The sequence below is a fragment of the Saccopteryx bilineata genome, chromosome 10 (genome assembly GCF_036850765.1).
Source record: "Saccopteryx bilineata isolate mSacBil1 chromosome 10, mSacBil1_pri_phased_curated, whole genome shotgun sequence".
NCBI lineage: Eukaryota > Metazoa > Chordata > Mammalia > Chiroptera > Emballonuridae > Saccopteryx > Saccopteryx bilineata.
This window is the reverse complement of record NC_089499.1, coordinates 13262720-13287727: the sequence shown is the minus strand read 5'-3', so window position 1 is coordinate 13287727 and position 25008 is coordinate 13262720. Positions and strand designations below refer to the sequence as shown.

General features: G+C 54.6%; 2 protein-coding genes across 11 annotated transcripts in view; one reads left to right on the top strand and one right to left on the bottom strand.

Annotated features, from left to right (window-relative positions):
• Window positions 1-5202, top strand: part of TTC21A (tetratricopeptide repeat domain 21A) — a 33155-nt gene extending 27953 nt beyond the window's left edge. For 2 of the 7 annotated variants that reach the window (XM_066244426.1, XM_066244433.1), the window contains 10 exons: window positions 85-195; window positions 1043-1124; window positions 1930-2080; window positions 2320-2481; window positions 2600-2792; window positions 2896-3120; window positions 3428-3548; window positions 3718-3785; window positions 3882-3971; window positions 4840-5202. In XM_066244426.1, the coding sequence (XP_066100523.1) occupies window positions 85-195; window positions 1043-1124; window positions 1930-2080; window positions 2320-2481; window positions 2600-2792; window positions 2896-3120; window positions 3428-3548; window positions 3718-3785; window positions 3882-3971; window positions 4840-4983 (1347 nt within the window). In that variant the 3' untranslated portion in view covers window positions 4984-5202. Of the gene's footprint in view, window positions 1-84; window positions 196-1042; window positions 1125-1929; window positions 2081-2319; window positions 2482-2599; window positions 2793-2895; window positions 3121-3427; window positions 3549-3717; window positions 3786-3873; window positions 4010-4839 lie in introns of those variants that run through there. The other 5 variants (XM_066244427.1, XM_066244428.1, XM_066244432.1 and 2 more) reach the window with 5 other exon arrangements.
• A 2139-nt stretch (window positions 5203-7341) lies between these two features.
• Window positions 7342-19035, bottom strand: CSRNP1 (cysteine and serine rich nuclear protein 1). 4 transcript variants are annotated; one of them, XM_066245170.1, is made up of 5 exons: window positions 19014-19035; window positions 12027-12280; window positions 10329-10588; window positions 9536-9850; window positions 7342-9457 (listed from the first exon to the last, which is right to left on the bottom strand). In XM_066245170.1, exons 2-5 carry the CDS (start codon window positions 12238-12240, stop codon window positions 8480-8482), a joined length of 1767 nt encoding a protein of 588 aa, XP_066101267.1. In that variant the 5' UTR covers window positions 12241-12280; window positions 19014-19035; the 3' UTR covers window positions 7342-8479. The 4 variants fall into 4 exon arrangements, with proteins under 4 accessions (XP_066101267.1, XP_066101268.1, XP_066101266.1 ...); XM_066245171.1 differs by lacking the exon at window positions 19014-19035 and adding an exon at window positions 18518-18693; XM_066245169.1 differs by lacking the exon at window positions 19014-19035 and adding an exon at window positions 13388-13429.
• Window positions 19036-25008: the final 5973 nt, after the last annotated feature.

Genomic DNA, 25008 nt, shown 5'->3' with positions numbered 1-25008 from the left:
TGGGGCCTGAGAGAACGAGGCATCGACCCCCGCGCTTTCCCAGGACGTCCCTTGGCGAGCTTACTGTACCCGGTCTTGTTCCAGCTGGTACTGGAGCTGGCGCGGACCGCCTTGCTGCAGGGCCACCTGGACCTGTGTGAGCAGCACTGTGCCATCCTCCTGCAGACCGAGAAGGACAGTGAGACCGGCTCCGTGGTAAGGAGCCCCCCGGACCTCTTCCCTGCCCTCCCCAGGCTCCCTGTGACCACACTGAAGGCTGCGTCCTGAACCTATAACCTCAGATGCCCGGCCGACCCAGCCCCGAGGCCTGTCGGGGAGAGGAGACTGTGTGGACCCGCTGCCCTCAGAGTGGAGGGGTGGGCTGGCAGCAGGGGGCAGCGGGGAGAGGAGACTGTGTGGACCCGCTGTCCTCAGAGTGGAGGGGTGGGCTGGCAGCAGGGGGCAGCGGGGAGAGGAGACTGTGTGGACCTGCTGCCCTCAGAGTGGAGGGGTGGGGGTGGCAGCAGGGGGCAGCGTCTACCTCCTGGGACCATCCAGGAGGCAGTGAGGTTGATTCACTCAGGGGAAGCCACACCCACAGTTGGTGAAGGCAAGGGTGGGACTGGTCCCCGGTGGGAGAGAGCGTGGGAAAAGTCACGCTCCTTAGTCATACTTGTCCCTATTACCTAGAGCCCCTCCAGGGCCACCCAGCAGAGGAGGAGAGCCCCCAGCCCCCATTCTTCCTCCACTGCCTGGAGCTGGCAGTTCTCAGACACGGGTGAAGGGGCTGGCTCTGGGTCTGCTAGCTGTCAAAAGGCCCCACTGGTGTCCAGCCCTGGCCTTACCTTCCCACTTCCTCCCTCCCCCCAGGCCTTCCTCCCCCCCCCCCCCCAGGCAGCCCCACCATCTGGGCTCCTCCTGTAGCAGCTTCTCCCACTGACCAGGGAGGCTACCTCCGAAGTCCTCTTCTCCCTTCCCTCCTTTCCTCCCCCCCCCCCCAGCCTCCCCCCACCCCGTGCAAGCTGCTGTCAGGAATTCTGGAGCGCTGTGTGTTTTCTGATAGATGATGGCCGACCTGATGTTTAGAAAACAGAACTATGAAGCTGCCATCAATTTCTACCACCAAGTCCTGAAGAAAGCGCCAGGTAGCTGCCCGCATGGAGCCTGCCCGCTGAGACTGCCTGTATCAGTTCCCACCGAGCAAGGGCTGCTCTCCCCAGAAGGGTGGGCCCTCTCCCCTCCTTCCTGACCAGGCAGAGGAAGCCCCTTCCTCTCTGATTGTTCCCAGAGAAGCAGGAAACTGATAAAGCCCCAGCGGAACGTGCTGGTCCTTCCCGAGTCCCAGGGGCCAGTTCCTGGTCTCGGGCAGGGCAGTGCTTGGCACCAGACCCAGGGCAGCCTGTCTGTCCCCAAATCACAGACACTGGGGATTGACATAATTGCCCTTCTGAGGTCCAGGCCATCTGGAAGAGGCAAGATCTCCCCTGGTATGAGCTCCATAGCCTCTCACTACAGTGTGCCCCCTTTCCCCCTTCTTGCTGGGGAAGGCGCCAGACACAGCAGGCCCACAGCGTCTGCCCAGAGGCCGAGCAGATCCCAGCTGCTAGGAGTGTGAGGTCTGAATCCTGGTCTTCCACTTATCAGCTCTGTAACCTCTGGCAGGTTTCTTAACTTCTTTGTGTCTCATTTCCTCATCTGTAAAATGGGAACAATAAGAGTGCTGCTTCATTGTGTAGTTAATATACAGGTAAAACAGTTAATGCCGGCTTCGATATAACTGTTAGCTGCTGTCATTACTATGGTTAAGCATCGTGACTGTGATTCTCTCAACACTGGAGACCAGGGGAGACACCGCAGCAGCAGGAACGTCCCTGCTCAGCCCCAGATGGGCAGTGTCTCCCGGTCCACTCTGCTTCTCCCAGCCTGGAGATCTCTGCTCTCTTCTCTCAGACAATTTCCCTGTCCTGAATAAACTGATTGACCTGCTATGGAGAAGTGGCAAACTCGAGGACGCCCCTGCCTTCTTTGAGTTGGCCAAGAAGAAGTCTAGCCGAGTACTCTTGGAGCCAGGGTTCAACTACTGCACAGGCATCTACCGCTGGTGAGCACCCCGGGAGCGGGTGGGGGGTGCCCGGCACGTGTGCTCAGGGGGCTTTCTTCCCAACAGGCTCGCTGGGCTTTGGCTCAGCCCCTGGGAAGCAGAGATTCAGCTTCGGGACTAGGGAGTGGGGAGACCAACCATCCAGCCCCATGAAGTGGCCCCTGTACATCCCTCTGCTGCCCCCCCTCCAGGCCTCAGTTTCCCTATCTGATTTTTGAGGTTTCTCTCCTTCACTACAGGCATATAGGGCAGCCCAATGAAGCTCTGAAGTTCCTAAACAAAGCTCGCAAGGACCACATTTGGGGCCAGAGCGCCACCTGCTACATGGTGCAAATCTGTCTGAACCCAGACAATGAGATAGTGGCCAGAGAGGCTTCCGACAACCTTGTGGCTGAGCACAGGTAAGGGCCTGGCTGGCCCCTGGGGGGCAGGGGCGGGACCCTGGGAAAGGCGGGGCGAGCCTGCGGCTTCTGGGTCCAGGCCGGGCGAGGGCCCTGCGGACTCACCGACGCCCCACAGCTCCCCCGACAGGCAGGAGTCAGAGCAGCAGGGCCTGCGCACCGCTGAGAAGCTGCTGCGCGACTTCTACCCGCACACGGCCTGGGGCCAGACCCAGCTGCGGCTGCTGCAGGGCCTCTGCCTGCTGGCCACCGGCGAGAAGGCGAAGGTGGAGGCCGCGCTGGGCACCTTCATCGAGGTGGCGCAGGCCGAGGTGCGCGGGCTGGCGGGCAGGGCGGGCAGGTGGGCAGGCGGGGTAAGGGTGGGGGGAGGTTGAGGATCCCAGCGCCGACGCCTGCTTCCCACCTCGCGCGCAGAAGGACAGTGTCCCGGCGCTGCTGGCCATGGCACAGGCCTACATGCTGCTGAAGCAGGTCCCCAAGGCACGCACGCAGTTGAAGCGTCTGGCGAAGGCCCCGTGGACGCCGGCCGAGGCCGAGGACCTGGAGAAGAGCTGGCTCCTGCTGGCCCACACCTACTGCCAGGGCGGCAAGTTCGACCTCGCCTCCGAGCTGCTGCGGCGCTGTGTGCAATACAACAAGGCGAGGGCCGCGCTGCCTGGGGGTGGGGGAGCTGCCGGACCCTGGCGGGCGGAGGCAGGGGTCTGGGGTGGAGCAAATGCAGGGTGGGAGTGGGAGAGCAGAGCTGGCACAAGAGCATGATGGGAACGGGGAGCCCAGCACCAGGCAAGGCAAGAAGAGGCCACGGGGGACACGGAATGGGAGAGAGAGTGGGAAGGGTTCCCGGGCCGAGGGGAGAAAACGTCCTGCAGGTGCCCGGGCGCTGGGACCCTATGCGCCCCCCCCACTACCACCACCAAGCAGAAGCTCTGACAGGCTTTCTCTGCAGTCCTGCTGTAAGGCCTACGAGTACATGGGCTTCATCATGGAGAAGGAGCAGGCCTACAACGACGCAGCCACCTACTACGAGCTGGCCTGGAAGTACAGTCATCATGCCAGCCCTGCCGTCGGTAAGGCAGCCCGTCCAGGTACACGAGGGTGCCGGCTATAGTTGGCAGGAGGACCGCCATCCTGACCCCAGGCCTCAAGGCCTGTATTCTGGCCCTTTGTGGGAGTCAGAGGGGTTCTCAGGTCACTGGGGTGCTACCTTCTGTCTGTGTTCTCCCTGCTCCTGAACAGGCTTCAAACTAGCTTTCAACTACTTGAAGGGCAAGAGATTCGTGGAGGCCATCGAAGTCTGCCACAGTGTAAGCCACCTGCATGGGCAGGGCGGGCATGGTGTGGTGGCAGGGCGCCCCACCTGGGGTTTTCACACCCTCACCCTCTTTGTCCAAGGTCCTCAGGGAGCACCCCGACTACCCCAAAATCAGAGAAGAAATTTTGGAAAAGGCCCAAGGATCTCTGAGGCCCTAGCTGTGGTCAGTGGGAGCCAGGTTGGACAGAAGCCATCAACCTATGGAAATGTCATGGAGGGAGGGGGTGGGCTGTGGGTCAGTGGAGAAGAGATTGAGAATATGACATATTCTTCCCTATTTCTATATCGTGTGATTTATTTGAACCATGCCTTCTCTGGTCTAAGGGGCATCCCAAAGCTTTGTTTTTAATGGCACAAGAAGCAGCTTTGCTCTGGGGAACAAGGACATAAATCAGCTTAACTACTGCTGGGTGCTGGGCTCATTGGGCACCTATCTTCCTATGGGCTCTACTTTTATCTCAGACTCTGTGAGGGCACAGACGGGAACAAAGGTGGTTAAAAACTACCCTAAAGCTATTTTAATGTGGGTGTGTTCGCCCTGTAATTGCCCCTCCTCTCCTGCCTAGTCCCCCGAATGCTGGAGCTAAAGGACAATGCCCCTCGCTGCCATGGTGCTCACTGCATCTTCCCTGGCAGTGGGACCAGACAGGACCAGCTGCACAAGGTCCCCGTAGCCCAGGAACGTGAGCGAGAGACCATCACGCTGCAGGTTGCGAGAGTCGCTGGCCCACTCTGTCCTGCGCACTCTGTCTCCTCTTTTCCAAGTCTTCAACTAGCCTCAGCTGGCCCTCACTGGTTTGGGAGAAACCGGATTACCCTTGCCTGGTACAGGGAAATACATCCCAAGAAAAAAAAAAAAAATAGGTCCCACTTCAGCTTTGGTAAAAGACACTGACCAACTAATTTGTCCTCCAGAAACCCTTTAACACCTGAGGGGGGCAAAAGCGGTGGCCCCTATTTAGATGAATATTGTTCATTGTAACTGGCAAGAGGGTGATAGAGGTCACCTTTGCTACACTCCCAATGCCTCTCTTCCTGTTTTTCAGGATGGCAATAATGGCCAGTCTGACCTCGGGGGAAGGAACTCTGGACTGGGAGTCCAGAGGTCTAGAATCTCCCTGTGTGACCTTCTGCAGACTCTTCCTTCCCCTCCCTTGGTCTCAGTGTCCCCATCTGTGGCAGGAAATTAGACTAGATCTGTGTGTTCACACATCACAGTACAAATCCCTGCCAATGCTATTGAGCAAACCGTTTTAAAGTTTAATAACTATGTTTAATTACTTGGATATAATGGAGAAAAATAGCACAACCGACTCAGGAATCCGTGGGTGTTCTAGAATGGTTCTAACTGTTAAGCATATTGACATAATAGATGTAGAGTAAAATATTTAGTATGCGCAGACTGTGGATATGGCAGAGGTATATTAGAAGTCTGGTGAGCCTGACCAGGCGGTGGCGCAGTGGATACAGCATCAGACTGGGATGCAGAGGACCCAGGTTCGAGACCCCGAGGTCGCCAGCTTGAGCGCGGGCTCATCTGGTTTGAGCAAAGCTCACCAGCTTGGACCCAAGGTCGCTGGCTTGAGCAAGAGGTTACTGGGTCTGCTGAAGGCCCACGATCAAGGCAGATATGAGAAAGCAATCAATGAACAACTAAGGTGTTGCAACGTGCAATGAAAAACTAATGATTGATGCTTCTCATCTCTCTCTGTCCCTGTCTATCCCTCTGACTCTCTCTCTGTCTCTGTAAAAAAAAAAAAAGAAGTCTGGTGACTAAGGTTTGGGAACAGTGGATGGGTAAGGGTCCCTTTTAGATCAGCCCAAAGTTGTCCTTGATGGCTCCTGAGCCTTGTTTTTATGACTACTGCGGTCACGTGCAGGGCCTCTTGGTATGAGTCAATGATCTGGAATGCTTTCCCTAGGTTACTACCATCATTCTTATGGGGAAACAGTCTACTTTATTATGATGTGCTTTAAATCCTGTTTCGTGGGGCCAGTTATGTTGAGAGACAGGTCTGTCTGTGTGGAGAACGATGCTGTCAAGGACTGCATTAATCACATTTTTACTGCTGTAAAACCTGAGCTGTCTTCATTCACCCATGTGGTTCTAGATGAGGAAGAAGCAGCCTCATCTGGCCAGGGGCTGTGTCCACGGGGAGGGAGCCTGCAGGGCCTTCTGCTTCCAGTCCAGGTATCGAAGCTGCCGGGGCTGCCGCCCACAGCCCAGGCTGGTCTGACCAGAGAGCCTCGCAGCCTTCGGAGAGATCCAGCTTTTGGGTCATGCGTGCTGAAGCAGTCTCCACCAGTGGATTTCCCAGGACCAGTGAGAGGGGACAAAGGACAACTGAACGTACTAGGGTCGTCCGTCCTGAGAACTGTCCCTGCCTAAGCTGGTTATAGGGACAGACCATCCCACCATGAGCCAGACTCCGAGCCACGAGTCCTCTAGTGGCCACTGATGATATGGCCATGTGGCCATGTGCATGCATGTCCCGAGGCAAGGGACATACCTAAGTGACAGAACTGGTAAGAAGAAAAACAAAACAAAACAAAGGCTGAGGGTGAAACACAGAAATAGATGCTGAAACATGGAAATGGAATGGAAGTCACGAGGCTCGCACGTCCCAGGCTCTCCTCTGAGTGCCGAGCGTGTGACCTGAACAAGTTTATGAGGCAAGCAGTGTTATCTGCTGGTCCTGAGGAAATCCCAGGCACAGCGGAGGGGAGTAACTTGCATCAGTAACTCACTAGGTAGTAGAGCTGGGATTCAAACCTGGCACTCTGGGTCTGTGCTCTTAGCCAGTAAAGCAGAGATGAAGTAAGGGAGGCCAGCACAGACCAAGTTGCAGAGCATTAGAACAAAAGGAGACCAAGTCAGGTCTCCTTTCTGGGTCCCCCTCCCGCACTCGTGTCTCTCACTACTATTCCTAAGGAGGACGCTGACCTTGCTCCTCAGGCCCCCAGACTGGGGCTCACCAGGGCAGAGTGCAGCCTGCGCCTCCAGCCTGCAGCCCGGGCTTCCGGGGACAGGTCAGACAGGTCTGGCTAGTGCAGATGGATGAAGTGCGACAGCTTGGACGGCTTCCGCTGTTTGGTGCTCTAGTCCCCAGGGACCTCAGCAGCTCAGCCTCACACGGGGCCTCTAACCACCCCATCCCACTGCCTCCCTCCCCCTGGGGTGAGGGAGGGGTGACTTCACCCCGAGGGCGGGGCCCCAGCTCAGCGTGGGTGAGTGCCCTCCCCCCTCCAAGCACATGTCTTGTCTCAGACTAACCACCCCGGAGACCACTGGGAAGACATGGGTTCTTCCAAGGGCAAAACTGCCCCGTGAGCCTGGCCAGCCTCTCTCAGCTGGCTTCCTGTCGCCAGGTTGACCGGCCTGCACGGAGGAGTAAGGTCCAGCATGTTTTATGTCCCCTCCACTGCCATTCCCAACCCAGCCCCAGTGCCCACACTGCCCTGCAGGGCCTGTCACCCCTCCCCCTCCCCACTGCCTCCCGAGGGTGTACTTGTGTTCCCAGCTGTCCCACAAATGCAGACCACACTGGTAAAAATAGAGCCTCTTTATTGGTACCTGCAGGTTCAGGTACAAGGTGTTCCCACATGCACACAGGCTGGCAAGGCCTCCTGGGCAAGAGGGCAGGCCCAGAGCCTGGGCTTCTTGGCACAGACACAGAGAAAAATGAATAAATTATAGTTCTGATATTTAAGGACAATATAGAAATTATGATGTGAAATTCAACATCAGCAAATGGGCATAGAAGCCATAAGGCACCACCCCTCGCCCTGGCCGGCTGACCGCAGGGCCCAGGCAGGTGGGCGAGGCTGGAGTGCAGTGCCCAGAGGCCCTGAGCTAGACTTCAGGACATGCTGTGGACCCTGAGGCAAGCCCTGCCCTCTCGAGGTCTCCTGCTTCCCCTTCCTACCCAGACACTGATGGGCCGGGGCTAAAGGCTATGGCCCTGCAGGGAGGGCAGAGATGGAACACAGGACAGGAAGTGGAGGGGGCCGAGCAGGGCAGAAGAAGGTTCTGGTTACACTTGGTCAGCCTAGTCCCTCAACTGGCCTGACACTGTCCCGGGCCAGCCTCTGCCTGCTCAGCCACCTGGAGCCAGGCAGCTGCCACAGCAGATACAGAGTTTGAAGCCACACCTGGTCTACACCTAAGACCAGGCAGGGCAGGGCTGCAGGACTACAAGGCAAAAGGAACCCCGACCTCAGCAATGCCTACCAACCAGGGATGAGAAGCCTAAGCCACTTAGTCTCCAAATAAATTATGGAAATAAATTACAATCTTCACAGTCCAGAGGATTCAGCCACCCAGGGGGCTAGGGCTCAGGACGGCAGAGGCTGGAAGAGGCTGATGTTTCCAGCCCTGTCTTGCTGTTTTGGGGCTAAGAAACACCATGCCCTCCTCTTCCTGGCACACGCCATGGAAGTGGCAGAGACTGTGGGCACCGGGGCCTGGGCAGCTTAAGGGGGAAGCCCCATCCCACCCTCTTCAGCACAGAAAGTTACAAAAATAAATAATATAAATCAATCCAGAGTGTTCATGAAAATTAGGAGTGCCCATGTGAGTGAGCCAACCCAAGGGAAACGGTTACTTACAGACCCCGGGGAGCCCCCAAATTATGAATGATACAGCAGCAACAGGACTTTTGGGGCCAGGAAAAGGCCCCCTAGTCCTCACACAGGCACGGGCTCCACCAGCGACACAGGGGCAGTGTCCTCAAACAACTGGCTGTCCATGAACGGAACCAGGCCCTCGGCAGCTGGCTCAGACAAGCCCATGATGGATTCCAAGAAGCAGATGCTGGTGTCCCCAGGTGGAGAAAAGGCAGGTAAGGGGAAGTGGGATGCCTCAAGGTTGTCCAGGCTCTCAGACACCTTCCGAGAGGTGTAGTGAGGCCCAAGACTGTAGTCTGGCAGGGCCTGGAACAGCTCAAAGGAATCACAGGAAGACAAACTGAGCTCCACTGAGCTGCTCTGGCCGGCGTCCATGCTGGGTGGCATGGAGGTGCCAGGGAGGCTGCCTTCTCCCAACCCTTCAAGGCCAACGTTTAGGAAGCAGCTGGCATCCAGGTTGGCATTTTCGTCCAGGATGCCTGACGTGAGGCTAGTGCTGGAAGAGCTGTGGGTCCAGCCGGCCAGGCCACCGGCGTCACCAGTACTAAAGATATCGGCTAGGTGGAAGCAGCTGAGGTTGTCCAGGTTCCCCACACCTTCCTCCTCCTCCTCCTCCTCCCCACCCAGGTCGGAGTCACTGAAACTCAGGATCCGCTCCAGGCTGTCATCATCCACACCAGGCTGGAAGCCAGAGCCGGGCAGGGCCGAGTGGGCGGGGCCGCCGGAGGGCTCCACAGTGCCCGATGCTGCGGAGGAATCCGTCATGTCGCTGCTGCAGCTGTGGTCTCCCAGCTCGCTGCTCACGGGGGGCTTGGCCAGTGGGAAAGTGGGGGTCAGGACCTGCCCACCGGAGCTGGGTGAGCCACCCTGGGCGGGGGCCTCCAGCTCCTCGAGGCGCTCTGCGCCCTGCTCCAGCTGCAGGCGGGTGAGCGTGTGGATGAAGTGGGTCTGAACCCGTGCCTGATTAAACTCCACGCGGCCATTGGGGTTCTCACAGCCCTCCCTGCAGCAGCCGCAGGGGAACGCTGTGTGGTCCATCTGCAGAGAAGGGAGAGGCATGGGTGAAGATCCCGAGGAGCCCAGAGAAGGCCCGGCGCTCCAGCCCGACCCCCGTACCTGGCACTTGATGCCGGCCAGACTGCAGCTGCAGGTCTCAGGGTCACAGACCCTGTCACAGCGGCAGCCACAATCCTCCCGGGACTGGCGCAGCGCCTGCAGCTCGCGCTTCTCCTCCCGGTCAATCTTCCGCACGCCAGCGGCCCGCAGCAGGGCCCGCCGCTTCCGGGCAGGGTAGGGCTGTAGGAAGGTCATTTCCTCCAACTGGCCTCCCGCCACGGCCACTGCCAACTCCTCATCCACAGAGGCGTCATCAATGGCCTCCACTGTCAGCGGCAGGCCAGCCTCCGTTTCAGGGACCCCGGTCTCTGCAAGCTGCATTCACAGGAGAGAGGAGGGATGTAGAGGCACAGCCAGGTGGTCTTAGCCCCCCCCCCAGCCATCTCACTCAGCAAATGCTCCCCATGTGCTTACTCTGGACTGGGCATTGTGGATACCACAGTGAGCAGGACAGCTAAGAGCAGTGTGCCCTCGGGGCATTTGCAAAGAGATTTTCCATTCATGTCATTCGCCAGTTCAAGGACAAACACCGTCCACCCCTGGATACAGCGACCCCCGTGTCCGTCAATGCCACGTCCTCCTCCCCAGCGAGGTCAGACGGATTCAGACACCATGCCCCAGCCAGCCCCTGCAGCAAACCCGGCAGCAGGGCCTGATCAAGCCATTACTGGCCCCATGGGCTTCTTTCCCCACATGCATAACAAGCAAACCAGTGCCCGCCCCTGACGGCCCTCCCCTTAAGGCTAGGACTTCAGGAGCTGCCCCGCTAGGGGCCTTGGAGGGGTCTCCCTACCTTCCATCGAAGCACCTCCAGCTTCTCCTCCTTCAAGCGTAGGCGGAGCTTCTCCTGCCGTGCCTGGGCTCGCTCCTGTGCGAACTCAGCCAGGGAGAAGCGGCGGCAGGCACTGTGGCGAGGGGCCATGCCCAGAGTGCAGCCGCCACGGCTGGGCACGCTGGTGAAGCCCTGGCATCGGGGGAAGTAGAAGATGGTGATGCCATCGAAGGCGACGCGGCCTGGGCGCTTCCGGGGAGCCCGTTTCAGGATGGACAGGGCTGGAAGGCAGGCAAGGAGGGGGCAGGGCGTGAGTTCTCCGTGGGGCACAGCAGAACCCCCTGCACGTCTGCCCTCACACTCCCAAAAGAGAAATGGATTCGAATTTAGGAGCTGGCCTGGCTGGGATTGGAGTTGGTAAAAACGAACGCCACCCCTGCGTCCACACTGGCTTACTGTTGTTACTGGCCGAAATGAGAGCATTGTAAGATTAAACATCTTTCCCATCTTTTGTCAGCCAATTATAGGTCCCTTGTACAGTTTTCTATAGTTTTTTTAAAATTGATTTGTAGGTGCTCTTTATATATGATATTAGAGACATTAATAGCAATTTTTCCTATCCTAGTATAATACACAGAATCCTCATTTTCTTTGCAAATTGGATTGGCTAGCACTTCCTGAACACGTTAACAGTGGTGACAGACAGTGTCCTCATCTTGTCCCTGACGTAGCAGGAAATGCTTCCAGTATTTCCTCATTAATCACAATTAGCTTTTGGGAGGAAACATATATATATATAGTTTTTGTTTTTTAACCATTTAAGTAGAATTCACTTATTCCTATCTTCTCTAGAAAGAACATTACATGTTGCCAAATATTCTTTCAGCATCTAGAGTAGCTCTTAGCTTTCTCCTCCTCCGATACAGTCAGCTGGGTAAGCTGTAAGGCTGGATTTCATGCCATTCAACAACCTTGTATTTCCAGGATAAACCCATAGCGCTTCAGTGGTTAATGAACTGCTAGATTCTAGGGGCTAAAGACCATACTTTCTTCTGTATAATGCAGATATGCACATAGTACACAGACTTCGTGTCTGTGGCAGTAGAATATCAGGTAGGGGCGATTAGAGGAAAATATCCCAAAAGGCTCCTTGGGGTTTAGGGGAGCAACAGTACAAAGCAGGGTCGAGAAACCCTGCTCCGGGGCCGCCACCGTCAATGTGGAATCAGAATCCTGCCAGCTTGAAAAAGAACTGGGAGAAACCCTTCCTGCTCTGTTCAGGCCCAGGCGAGCGGTAAGTGACGGGAGAGGGACCGGCCTGACAGGCCTCGCGGCAGAGAGGTGCGGGCGGGGACTCCAGCAGAGTGGCTGGAAGGAGGACAAGCCAGAGAAATGAAACTGGAACACAGGGAGGAGCTGAGGTGGGGAGACTGAGGGCCACTCCAAGGAGCCCCCCGTTCTCAATGCCACGGCTTCACAGCAGGGGACTCCCAAGGTCAAAGGTGAATCTCGCCAGGGCCAAGTGCCTCTGGACAGTGGACATTCCGAGTGGCCACTGCGTCCGGGAAGTGGAAGAGGTGGGGAGCCAGGTAGGGGAACGAAGGCCACGGAGACATGGCCTCCAGAGCCCAGGGGCCAGCGTGGCTTTGTCACAGGCCACCGAATTTCACTTGTCGGAAGAAGGGGTGTGGCGGGGTCCGCAGGGGAGTGGGCACTCACGGGTGAAACGCGGGGTGCCACAGACATTTCCACCAGGCAGGGGCATCTGATCCCAGGCACCCCCCTCCTCCACATCCCAGGCTGCGGAGACCGAAGAGCTTGGGGAGCAGGGGCCAGTGTCGTGGCCCGAGGAGGACAAAGATGAGGAGGACGAGCAGAGTGAGGAGTCATCCTCTTCCAACTGGTCAAACTTCCTCTTCAGTAGCCCCGTCATGGCGGCTACAGGGGTGCTCTGGCTTCTGGGCACAGACAGCCTGGAACACAAAGGAGAAAGTTCTCAGTGGCTCAGCCATGACCAGCACCTCTCCCACTCAGCTTCCGAGGTGTCCCAGCCCTCCCGCCCCAGCCCTGAGAGCTCTGTGTGCAGGGGGCACATCCCCAGGAGGTTTCTTGGCACAAGACAGACCTCCAAGGCCCAAACCCTCAGCCTGATTGAGGCTTAGAGACTCCCACCACTCTGCTTAAAAGCCCTCCCAGGACACCACCAGGCACCTTCCCCACCACCTCCTACAACCCACCAACACACACGCATACACCAGACCAACAGATGGACTGGCAAATCTATGACCGGCCTCGATCATTCCCCGACAGGAATCCTGGGGGCTGACTCACTGGCTGGGTGATTCACCCGGCTCGCCTCTGAGTGTCTTTGTGTGTGTGTGGCTGTCTGCGCTGTGGCTCTGCTTCCTCCTCCTCCTCCTCCTCCTCCTCCTCCTCCTCCCCCCCTCCCCCCCTCCAAACACACTCACAGGCACACTGCCCTGCACACACATGCCAGCTCCAGGGCCTCGCTCCAGGGCCAGGCTAACCAGGATTCGCTGGGAAACAGGATGGTTTGATGCTGGCCCTGATTCCCAGCCCCAGGACTTTCCTGAGAAGGACTTGCTCAGACTTTCCCTCAGAAACCCCCGCCCCGCAGAAGTCCCCTGCCTCCAGTCCTGTCTGTGGGACCCGGAGCCACCTAGGCTTCGTGTCTCTCTCCCATCTCCTGTTTGGTCTTAAAGTCACCTACATCTGCCCTGTGTGACTGAATTAATTTCCTATGGAAATTATATTTTTCCCCTTTAAGGAAAAAAAAAAACTCTTCTAATGAAACCAACCTGCCAAGACAGCGTCCCACTCTCTCTCCAGCCTGTAGCTTGGTGACTTGGATCACCCCAGGCCACACCACTCCTGTCTCCTCTTTGAAGGTCTCAGCCCTTTGTGGGACTGCAACCAGACCCCCACAGCCTGGCTGGCCCCATCCCAGTGGAGTGGAGGGGACTTGGGGTTCCTGCCTCTAAATGCCAAGGCAAGGAACAGTCCCTTCCATGGCTTGGGGATCCCCGAAGGACTCTGTCCGAGGAGCTGAGCACAGCTACCTCGTCTCTGCACATCCAGTGGCACTCAGAGCTGGGCCCCCAGGAGGTCACCAGGAGGAAAGGGAAACCAGAGGCCCCAGTGTTGGGGAGCCCCTCCCCCACGGCCATCACAGGAAATGAGAGAGAACAGGAAAAACCAACTAGAAGGCTGGCATCTCCCCTCCTCAGGTGTCCTAAACACCCCTTTCCCAAGCCTCCCACGAGTCTTTTGGTGCTAGACCTGGAGGGTGTGCCGTCAATGGGCTTACTGGATAAAATTCTTTCGGGACAGCCTCTCCCTTGCAGGAACAAGAGAAGCAAAAGACAGCGCCCCTCCTTGCAAACTCTCCACGTTGGGCCCAGGGGGTGGGGGGAAGAAGACACACAGGTGTTTCCGGGGCTCCTCAGTGGGTAGCTTCTCAGGCTTGACATCCCCCTCCCAGGGTCAAACCACAAACAAAAACAACCCAGCTCCCAGCTGACCTGCAGGTTGTCCGAAGAGATGGGGACTTCATGACCCAGGCCAGGCATGCGCACATGTACACACACACATGCAGACCAGACACACTCAGACACACATGGACAAACAATATCCAGGCACGCTGTCCCCACCAGTCCCGCTAGGAGAACTTGTCCTTTCCTAAGCTCCAGATGTGTCTATAGGGTACTGAGTGCCTCCCTAATTGCACATCCAAGCCTGGACCCCCCTCCTCCCAAAAACAAATGCCCACTTGGTATTTCTGCCTGGCTGTTCCCTAGAAACACAAAATTCTGCAGGCCCAATATTGAACCCCTTGTCTCTGTTCCCCACCCCCACGCGAGCCATCTGTTCCTCTTCCTGTGTTCCCTATCTTAGTAACAGCACTGCCACCCACCAAGTTACTCAAGCCAGAACCCTGCAGCCATCCCCAATTCCTTCCTCCCTGCCCCTCCATCCACATCCAGTCACACACGAGCTCGTTTGATCTGCAGGAGGCCAGGCACAGGCTCGGTAGGTTTCAGGCAGACCACCCAGCATAGGGCTCAGAACCTTGGCTCCAGAACCAGACTGGTTGCACTTGAACCCTGGCTGAGCTCTCAGTTAGCTGAGTGACCCTGGGCGAGTTCCGTGGATCAATACATGTCAAGTTCTCAGGAATCAATGCTTAGTGAATGTCATTCTACACTGTGAAGAAAAGAATGAGCTCCTCAGTACACACAACAAAGATACATCTCACTGATAGCATGTGGGGCGAAAGGCAGACGCAATACATGTGAATGGAGCTCAAGGAAAGGCAGACCCAACCAGTGAGGATACAAGTCGGAACAGTGGTTACTGGGGGAGGGGAGGGATGCACCAGGGACAGCCTTGAGGGACTCTTCTGGGGGGGGGGGGGGATGCGGTGTGTGTGGGGAGGGGGGGCGGTCTGGAAATATTCTAAGTTGATCTGGGTTGAAGTCTGTTCCATGGGTGTCTAAAACCATAAAAATCCGTCTAGCTGCACCCGTAAGATTCGTACACTTCATGCATTTTATGCACGTCACCTGCAATTTAAAAAGTTTCGTATCCTCCGGTCTCTGCTCCCGCTGCTACTATCCATGTCCCCTGCCGCTGCTCCTGTCCTTTCCCCATAACCATTCTTTACCCTGCAGCCAGTGTCTCACTGAATCCCGTATCTACCTGCCACCCCCATGCTCAGAATTACTCTGGAGCTCCCTTTAGGATCAAGTCCAGGACTCCACAGCCTGCTGCTGCCTCTCCTCCAGACTCATCCCGGAACAGTCTCCCCAACCCCGTCACTTCATACTCCAGCTGAACTTGCGGCGCCCCTAACGGCCACGACCTGCTCATGTCCTGGCCTTTGCACAAGCTGGAACCCAGCCTCACTTCCCTTTGGAAACCCTCTCCAAGAGGGAAACCCTGCTCCTTCTCACTGACTACACATCTCAGTCCTCACCTCCCCACCCTGCAACGCCTCACTGCTCAGCTCCCTCACACCAGGCTGAGGGCCTCTCCGCCTGGCTGGCATTGTGCCCTGCCTAGAACAGGGCCTGGCACGGAGAGGGCACCTGAGGACCATCGGAGGTAGGCAGGCGGGCACTCTGTATCAGGTATAAACTCACAAGAGGTCTCTGGGGGGCCAGTGGTCAGTGTGATCTCATGTTCCTGCCACATTTAGCTTAAGAGGGCTGGCCACATGCCACACACCCCCCCCCCAGACTGCAGCAGAGGTTTCGAACAAGGAGGGGTGGCTCTGAGGGAGAAGAAAGCTCAGGCTACAGGCAGGTGCCCAAGCAGGCACCTCAGGAGGCTCCCTGTCCCCCACGAGTAAACACAAAGATGTCTAGGAAGCAGGCTGAAGCCAGACACCTTGGTTCTGCCTCAGGAGGTGTCTACAGAATGGGAACTTAAGGTGAGGGTTATAAGCACAAAGGCTGCAAAGGAGAAACAAGGGTACACAGAGGCTGTGGCCATGCTGCAGGTTTTGGGATGAACCCCAGCAGGATCTATCTGCAGACCTGGAATGAAACGAGAAATGATCTCCTCCCTGATATTCCTTTGGGGCTGGGGGAGGAGAAGGAGCTGCTCTTCCACCTGGGAATCCAGAGGCTGAGAGAGAGACACAGGCAGAGGCAGGAGATAAGACAAAAAAGACTCAGCCAGAGACAAGAAGAGGCCAAGTCAGAAAAAGGAATGAAAGATAGTGGAAGAGTCCAAGAAAAGTGTCAGACAGTGAGTCAGAGGGTGGGGGAGGGGCCTCCAGCAGCCCAGGAATCAAGATCCTGACCGTGGCACTGTTCCCAGGGTGAGCACAGCCCCCTCCCAGGGTCCTGCAGGAAGGAAAAGCAACTCCCAGGAGCTGGCGCAGACAGAAATACCACACCCCCAGGAGCCCCGGAGACAGGCCCTGAATCAAAGAGAACCAGGCTTCTTCCGGGATCTGCCTGGGCCCTGAGAATCAGGCTGCCTTCCTGCCGCCACACACAGGAGCTGACAGACCAGGGCAAGGGGGGCACACCTCCCCACCTCCTCGCCGCAACTATCTACACGCTCTGGCCATACTAAGGGAATCCAGGGAAGGTGACCTCACCCTGGGCCCCCAAATCACAAAGGCTATTGTGGGGCAGGGGGGCAGCACAGGGAGACCATCTCAGGGCCTCTGAAAAGTCACACCAACGTCTCTGTGCACCTCAGCGGTCCCAATGCCCCAGCCCCTACCCTGTGCTAGTATTGGGGAGGGGGCACCTTTAGCAATCTCCATCCAACTCCAAGAATCTGAAGAATGTGTCTTTTAACCTCAGAGCTCCTGGTCTAGGGGGGGTCAGTTTCCCCCAATAGCTGGGTCACATAAACCTAGACCCTCAAGAACTACTTCCTGGGAGAAGGGGAGGGCCCCTCCGAGCACCTGGTGGGGGGCCCCCACCAGGATTGGCAAAAACAAAAACTGCCTGGGCAGCCCAGACAGGAAGCTTTGGCACACCCCTCCCCCACCGCTCCCTCTGAAAGTAATTGGGGGGAGGGGACAGTTCCTCAGCCTTGGCGTCCAGGGCCTGGCACTGGGTAGGTGCCAAATGTTTGCTGGCTATGTGAGGCAATTGCTTCTGCAGCAGGGAAACTGCACCTGACAGTGATGGCTTCCTCCACCCCAGCAAGGCCTCCTCCTTCACTCTCATTCATTCACTCATTCATTCAACAAATATTTACTGAGCTCCTGTGGTGTGCTAAGCACCGCTCAGGAGGAGCAATACACACACTAGGGCTGCGCCTCAAAGCGCGGAGTCTAGGACAGGAGTCTAGCCAGAGTTTACAAGCCCTGTCGTGTGCTGCGATGGAGGGTTGAAGGGTAGGCAGAGAGGTACAGCTGGGGTGAACGCAGGTCTCTCCCAGCAAAGGACGTACAGGGTTCAGAGAGGGGGGTGCAGAACGAGTGAGAGACTAGAGACAGAGAGCCAGAGTGACGAGTGGGGAGGGGTTGGAGGGGGGTGTTGCAGAGCAGGGCTCCCAGGGCAGGCTTTAGCCAGAGGGCACAGGAAGCCACAGCAGGGTTTAAGTAGGGAGTGACAATGCCAGATTTGCATTTTAAAAAGATGGCTCAGCACTGGGACAGGAGGGGGTGTGACCGGTTAAACCTTGCTGCGGGAGCTAGGTGAGATACGACGGGACAAGGGCAGAGGAGAAAGGGGAATGGACTCAGTGAGCTCAGGATGTGGAGAACGCAGAGGGCAGTGATGTCAAGGATTTGGGAGTAGGGTGATGAGTTCCGCTCCAGAGGGCTGTGGGACATCTGAATGGAGGTGTCGCGTGGGCAGTGGAGCTGGGGAGGGACCCACTGGGGTCAGGAGTGTGGGCTCTATGTGTGATCGTGCCAGGGAGGAGGAGTGACTAAGTGTGTGACGGTTGCTGTGGAGTCAGCACTTCCACAGCGCGCGCTGTGGAAAAGCCCCCGGGGAGGAGAAACTGAGGACCGGGAGGAAGTACGTGCTGGGGGAGGCGAAGAAGTGCGTGGGAGGCAGCCTACGTGTGCCCCAGGGTGGCCGGTGTAGCTGAGCCCCTGACTCACAGTGGTGGCCTCAGCTTGTGACGGCGACTGACAAACAGGTGAGCGTACGACACAATCCCTCCTACCCCTCCCGGGGTCCGTGACTCACGGAGCCTCCTCCTCGCTCATCCCTCCACTCCCTCCCTGATCCCCGCCTCCCAGGGGCGCCGGGCACGCGCCGCAGCCCCAGCATCCGCCCCCGGGGGGAGCCCGAGGAAGAAAGCGACAAATGTCACCTGCTCCGGCCACGAGAGGAACTTCTGAAAAGTTCTCCGGCAACTGGGTCAAAAGGAAACTCACCGGCGGACACGCGCACCCGTCACCCAGCCGCCGCGCGCAGCCTCGGCTCGGCCGCCACCGGCACGGAGCTCGGGGTGCCGTGACTTCTTGGGGGGCCAGCGGCGGGGCGGGGGAGGGGAGCGAAAAACCTGCACCCCTGCCTCTCGGCCTCCCCGCCCGGGACCCCGGCCGTGTCATGCAGTCCAGGGCCCGGCTGGGCTGTCCTGGCCCCCGCGCCCGCTCAAGGTGGCAGGGGGCAAGTGGCAGGGGTCGGCGGAGCAGCGCCACCTGCGCGGGGCGCCCCTTCCCCAAAGTCCCATCCAGTCCCAACCAGAGCCCCCTCAGCGCTTACGTGCCAGCCCGGCGCTCTCCAAGTCTCCCGACGCGACCCGCGTCCCGACCGGGGACGCCCTCGGCACCGCGACCCGGAGTCCGCTCGGCTGGCAGCCGTCGGCCCGGCCTCTCGGAGCTCTGCGGTCCGGCAGCGGCGGAGGCGGCGGGAGACAGTCTGCGCGGCCCCGCCCGCCGCTCCGCCCTCGTCGTCAGTGGAAAACTCCGGGGCTGGCCGCGCTGACGCACGCCCGGCCGCCGGCCAGGCCTCCCGCCGCCCCGCCCCGCCCCGCCCGGAGGCCCCGCCCCGCTCCCCAGCGCCGCCGCCGCCGCCGCCGGCAGCCCCGCTCCCGTCGTGGCCTCGCCTGGCCAGGGGCCAACTCCCCGGCTCTTCGCGGGGGACAGTGTGTGCACACCCCGCAGCCAGTCCTGGCCCCGGCAGCCCACCCTCCGCCCCTCTTCCAAGTGCAGATGCCACCCTGTCCACCACGCGTCCTTGACCGTTTCTGCCCTCACACCTTTGCTGCAGCGGGTCCTCTCTCCTGGAATGCCTTTCTGCCCTCTCGCTGCTCACCAGAACCTCATCGCCTTGAAGGCTTCAGCTCCCAGTGCCTCCTCCAGGGAGCCTTCATGGAAGCCTGACCCTCCCCCTCCCAGTCGTGCTACCGCTGCATTCTGGGTTCTTCCCTGACTATTCTAGATGAAAGTTGTCAGTGACCAGCGCAGCCCTAAGTATTCATTTCCTCCTTAGTCCAGGTGGGGAGGGGGGGGGGGGGAGGTGGCCGGTGATGCGTGAATGGCTGTGCAGTGGAGATGATGGTGGAGATTTCTCTTCAGCCACAGGTGTATAGGTAGAGGTGGCTGGGAGGTCGGCCTGCCCTTTACTTTAACAGGGAAGAATACTAGGGGAAAAGAAAATTGGGGGAAGCTGCGGCCCCTGTCCTTTGGGATGCCTTGAGTGCGTGGAGCTGGGGAAACTGCGACAGACGGCTGAAAGCAACTTCCAGTGAGTTCCCGTGCCCTCAGGTGGAAGTCTCAACTAACTCCCTGGGGCCTGTGGAGCTCGATAACCCAGCCCTGGCCCACCTCTGCCGCTTCACTACTCTCTCCTCTTGCTCCTACCCCCCACCCCTCACTCCCTTCCCTGCTTCTCCATTTTAATGTCTTTAATTTGTATACATCTCTTTTTATCTACACGTCGTGCTTGTCACATTGGTACAGCTGCACGTAGTTTTAATTCTCACGTGAGACATTCTGTTCTTTATCTCATTCAGTTTCTTCCAGCCTTACCTCTACACTCACACCCCACACCCTTGGAAATGTTCTTGGGGCGTGTTCTGCTCGTTGGCAAGAACTTCTGGAGTGAATTAAATGTCCCTGGTAAATGTGTACAGGGAGGTGGGACTCAAGGCGAGTGCAGGGCTGGAAGTGGAGGTGGACGGGTCATCAGCAACAGCTGGTACATTGAAGCCATGGCTGGTGGCTGAGACAGCTCAGGAGAGAGTTTAAAGGCTGCGTAGCCAGGTGTGAGTTGCTAGAGGTGACTCAGCCCACCCCCATCCCCATCAGACACTGAGCTATGCTCTCCCTGAGACTGCTGGTTGCAGACCTTGCTGGTCCTAAGAAATTTTTTTCTTCCACTGCCTCTAAATCCTCTGGCTGGGTCATCAGGAGAAAGGGAGTCTCTGTGACCTATAGTGGAGTTCTGGTCCTCGCTTTCTCTTTCTCCCCACCCCCCTTCAGTCTTCCAACTAATAAAATGGGGAGCATTGGACCAGAGAACCTACCCCCCCAGCTTCAACATCCCTTGAGTTAGAAGACCCTGCCTGCTGATCAGGGAACTGGGATGGGTTGAGCATTAGAGTTCACGAGGATCTCTCAGGCTGCTTAAGTTTGCGCTGTGCTGGGCTGTGTATTGGGGAAACCAGACCCAACAGAGACCAGGACGGGGAGTCGGCAAGAGCTGAATTGGGGGCTTTAGAGCGGGGAGCCCAATGGGTGACAAGGTTTGGGGGGGCAGGAAGAGAAGAAGAAAATAAGGGAAAATATAAGAGAATAAAAAGAATCAAGTTATATTTTCTACAGAAAAGCATCTCCCTGTCCTGGGATGGGCTCGCCAGATGTTGCCCAGATGTTGCTGGTGATGGAAAACATCTCCCTCTGGGATCCCAAGTAAGCTCTTCCTGTTAGTGGGGAAATGAAGGGTCTGTTCCAAGGCAAGGAGGGTGGGGTCTGAAGCAGCATCCATCTGTGACTATGGCACATGCATAGGCAAAAACACCCACACATCCTCAGGGAATTACTGAATACTCAGTAGAGTCCAACAAATTACTCAAACACTCAGCATCCATGGACCACCTGTTTTAGGTAAATAAAAAATTACTAGTTTTAAGTATTAAAAAAAAATAAAAATTAATGTTAAGTTTCCACCAGAAAGACTAAAATTAAAAGGACAAATTTTTTAAAAAGTAGCAAATCTAGCAAGACTGAGAATCAATCAGATTTATTATACATTGTTGGTGGGAGGGTGAATTGTTAGTTTTGAAAATAATTTGGCAGTACCTACTAAGGCCAAACATAGGTAAACTCTATGATTTTTTTTGTGTGTGTGACAGAGACAGAGAGAGGGACAGAGAGAGAGACAGACAAGAAAGGAAAGGAGATAAGAAGCATCAATTATTTGTTGTGCCACCTTAGTTGTTCATTGATTGCTTTCTCATATATGCCTTGACCCAGGGGCTACAGCAGAGCAAGTAACCTTTTGCTCAAGGGGCCTTGGGTTCAAACCAGTGACCTTAGAGGCTTCAAGCTAGTGGCCTTTGGACTCAAGCCATTGACCATGGGATCATGTCTATGATACCACGCTCAAGCCAATGACCTTTGCTCAAGCTGGTAAGCCCACGCTCAAGCTGGTGACCTTGGGGTTTCAAACCTGGGTCCTCTGCATCCCAGTCTGACTCTATCCACTGCACCACCACCCAGTCAGGCTAGGTAAACTCTATGACCTTTTTAATTCTTTTTCTCAGCATATACCCAAGGAAAACAGGTGTTGTTTCTGTCCACCAAAAGACACAAGAATGTTATAGCAGCTTTATTCATAATAGCATAAAACTGGAAACAACCCAACTGTCCAATAGGTAAGTGGAAACAAATTATGATTTATCATAAAGTGGAATATTACGTAGCACTGAAAAAGAACAACCAGTTGCCTCATACAAATGACAGGGATGAATCTTTAAAACATTATATTGAGTAAAAGAAGCCACCCACAAGAGAGGAATAACTATGATTCCAGTTATTTACGTGATGTTTAAAAACAAGTAAAACTAAAGCACAGTGATAGGTAACATTATCTTAGGGAGTGTTGACTGGAAGGACCACAAGACAGCCTTCTGGGTGCTGGAGATGTTAGGTATTTTGATCTGGGCAGTGGTTGGACAAGTTATGCATGTATGTAAAAAGTCAAGTTCTACTCTTCAGCTTAGTTCACTGTGTGTAAGTTTTGCCTTGAGAAGAAGAGGGGGAGGGAATGACAGTTGTAGCACTATAATCGTGAAAAAGATGCCCTTGTTTTTAGCCCTCCACCAGGAAGTCTACCTCCTGACCAGTGAGGGTTACCTGGGCTCCCAGGTCAGGTTCAGCTGTTCAGGTTTCTCTCCCTCTAAGTTAGTGGAACGGGTAAGAATTTTATTCCACCGTGATTCTTAGGTTGCAAAGAGCTTCGTGTTATTTTTGCATCTGAGAGTTTTATCATTTTAGTTCTTACATTTAGGTCTTTTGTTTAAGAGTTAATTTTTGTATGTGCTATAAGGTCAGAGTTCAGTTTCATTCATTTGCAGGTGAATATCCAGTTTTCCCAACAGCATTTATTGAAAAGATGTTATTTTTCAAACTCAAATCAAAGCAGCTGAGTCCCCAGCGCTTCAACCTCAGTCAGTAGGGACACTGCGGTGTGCTGCCCCAGGGCTTAGCTCCCAAATGGAACTGACCTCTCCAGACCCCTATCCCTCCACCCACCCTAGTCCTTAAGGGTATGGCTCCCAGACCAACAGCATCACTGGAGAACTTGTTAGAAATGCAGAACCGGGGTGCCTCCCCCCTCAGACCCACCGAATCACAAATTCTGAGAGCAGGGTTCCAGCTACCTGTCTTCTAACAAGCCTTCCATTGATTCTGGTGCACATCAAAGCTTGAGACCCAATGAGCTAAGGCCTTGGAGAGCAAAACCCTGGAAAGGGGACTGTCTTCAAGCACATTTCTTGAACATTATTGTTTATCTAAACTGGAACACTTTTTGAGTATAGATCTGTGGATTAAAAATCTAAGCTGTTTAATTCTGGGTCAAAGGATTTTGACAGATATTGCCAAATCACCCTCCCAATTTCACTCAACCAGTCGTATCTGAGAATGCCTGTTTCCCAACACCCTCCCTGGAACTAGGTGTTATCATACTTACTGACATCTGCCAATCTGATAGGAGAAACAGAGATCTCTTACTGCTTTAATTGGCATTTCTCTAATTATGAATGAGGCTGAGACTTTTATAAGCCATTTGTACTCCTCTCTAAACTGCTGGTTTATATTCCTTCCTTTTTTGTACTGGGCTGTTTTTAGTCTTTGAAGATTGAGGAGATGAGCCCTTCTGCCTGTCACATGTCACAATTACACCTGGTTTTTTTTTCTTTTACCTTGGTTTATAGTATGTTTTACCACATAGAAGCTTCAAATTTTTATAGTCAATAGAGGATCCTGGGTTTGGGGTATTGCATTCCCTATCATAACATAATAAATCAATTCACCTATTGTTTTCTCTAGTGTTTGATGGTCTTATTTTTAGTTTATATCCTTTATCCATTTTGAATTTATTTTGACTTAAGGGATTGAATAGGGTTCCCACTTTATTTTTCGCCCAAATAATTAGTTAATTATCCTACCACCTTTCTCTTCTTTTTAATTCATTTCTTTTAGAGAGGGGGAAGAGAGAGAGAGAGAGAAGGAAGGAGACAGAGAGAGAGAAGGGAGAGGAGCAGGAAGCATCAACTCTCATATGTGCCTTCACCAGGCAGGCCAGAGGTTTCGAACCGGCGACCTCAGCGTTCCAGGTCAATGCTTTATCCACTGCGCCACCACAGGTCAGGCTCCATCTTTCTCTTCTAATTGAAACGTTAACTTAGATGCAAATTGACTTCTCTTTTGTATTGGGATCTGCTTCTGGTTTTTTATTCTGGTCCATGGGGTTATCTATTCACTTCAGTACCAAACTGATTTACAGATTATAATTTCATAATGTGTTTTATCACCTGATAAGTTTATCCTCATCATGCTACTTTTCTTTTTCAGGGCTTTCCCGGCTTATTTATTTCCTCATTTGAGTTTCATATCTTTTTTTTTTTCCCAAGTTCCCTACCTGACAAACGAAAAATCCTATGAGTATAGCTGACTCTTAAACAACATGCGTTTGAACTTCACAGGTCCACTTCTATGGGGACTTTTCCATAAATATATAATCTGCCCCCTCTAGCCTTTGTTTCACATCCAAAAGTTCAACCATCCATCAATGGAAACCGCTAGATTCAATCCATGGTTGGGAGCCTGCAGGTGCGGAGAGCTGTGGGCGTTGTTGTGTGCCATTTTATATAAGGGACCTGAACATCTGCAGATTTTGTTACCTGCAGGGGGTCCAGGATTTAGTCCCCATGGATACTGAGGGATGACTGTTAAATTTTGGGGAGGAATCAAAAGTTATACTCATCAATACGTAATTTTGCTATTATGTTATGGTTTTGTTTATTTTAAGCAGGACTGGGTATGGGTGTTTGACAAGTCTCTTTTTGGCATCTCTTGAGAAGAAATTATATTGTTCTTTTTTGACCTATTAATAAGATCAATATTATTAGAGGTTCCCTAATATTATTGAACCCCCTGGATGTTACTAGGATGATGTTACTAGTACACATCTTACTTGGCTGTGATGAATGATTCTTTCGAGATAGTGTTGATGTATGTTTGCTTGTACTTTGAGATTTTTGCACTCAGAGCTCAATTATATGTAATAGTATTCAGATTCTCCACACCGCTCCCTGTCTTTTGTTTTCTTGATAAGTCATGAGCTGACGGGCACAATGACAACGCACTTTTGTGTCTCATCCGATTTCTACTTGCATTTTCTATATACTGTTACTCTCAACTATCATATCTTACTCTTGATTTTGAAGTTATGCTATTTGGTTCATAAAAACATCTAAAAACTAGATTCCTAATATGGATGCTGTTTTCTGTTTAACTTCCTTTTGTCTGATTTAACATTTTTATTTTGAATTTAACCTTGACTGATGGTGATATTGCAGCCTCAGCTCAGTATTTTTTTTCTATATCTGGTTTACATTTTCTTTTAACTTTTCCAAGTCATTTTGCTAAAGATACAGCTCTTCTACATAACACACAATAGGACATTATTTTGGATCAAATGTGAGAGTCTTTTTTTCCATTATGAGGATGGGTTTATCCTATTTA

Coding starts and splice junctions, on each gene's coding strand:
- CSRNP1 (XM_066245170.1), bottom strand. CDS start 12,240: ATGACGGGGCTACTGAAGAGGAAGTTTGACCAGTTGGAAGAGGATGAC. Junction 9,851..10,328: donor TGGAGGTGCTTCGATGGAAG/GTAGGGAGACCC, acceptor CTGTGAATGCAG/CTTGCAGAGACCGGGGTCCC. Junction 9,458..9,535: donor TGGCCGGCATCAAGTGCCAG/GTACGGGGGTCG, acceptor CCTTCTCTGCAG/ATGGACCACACAGCGTTCCC.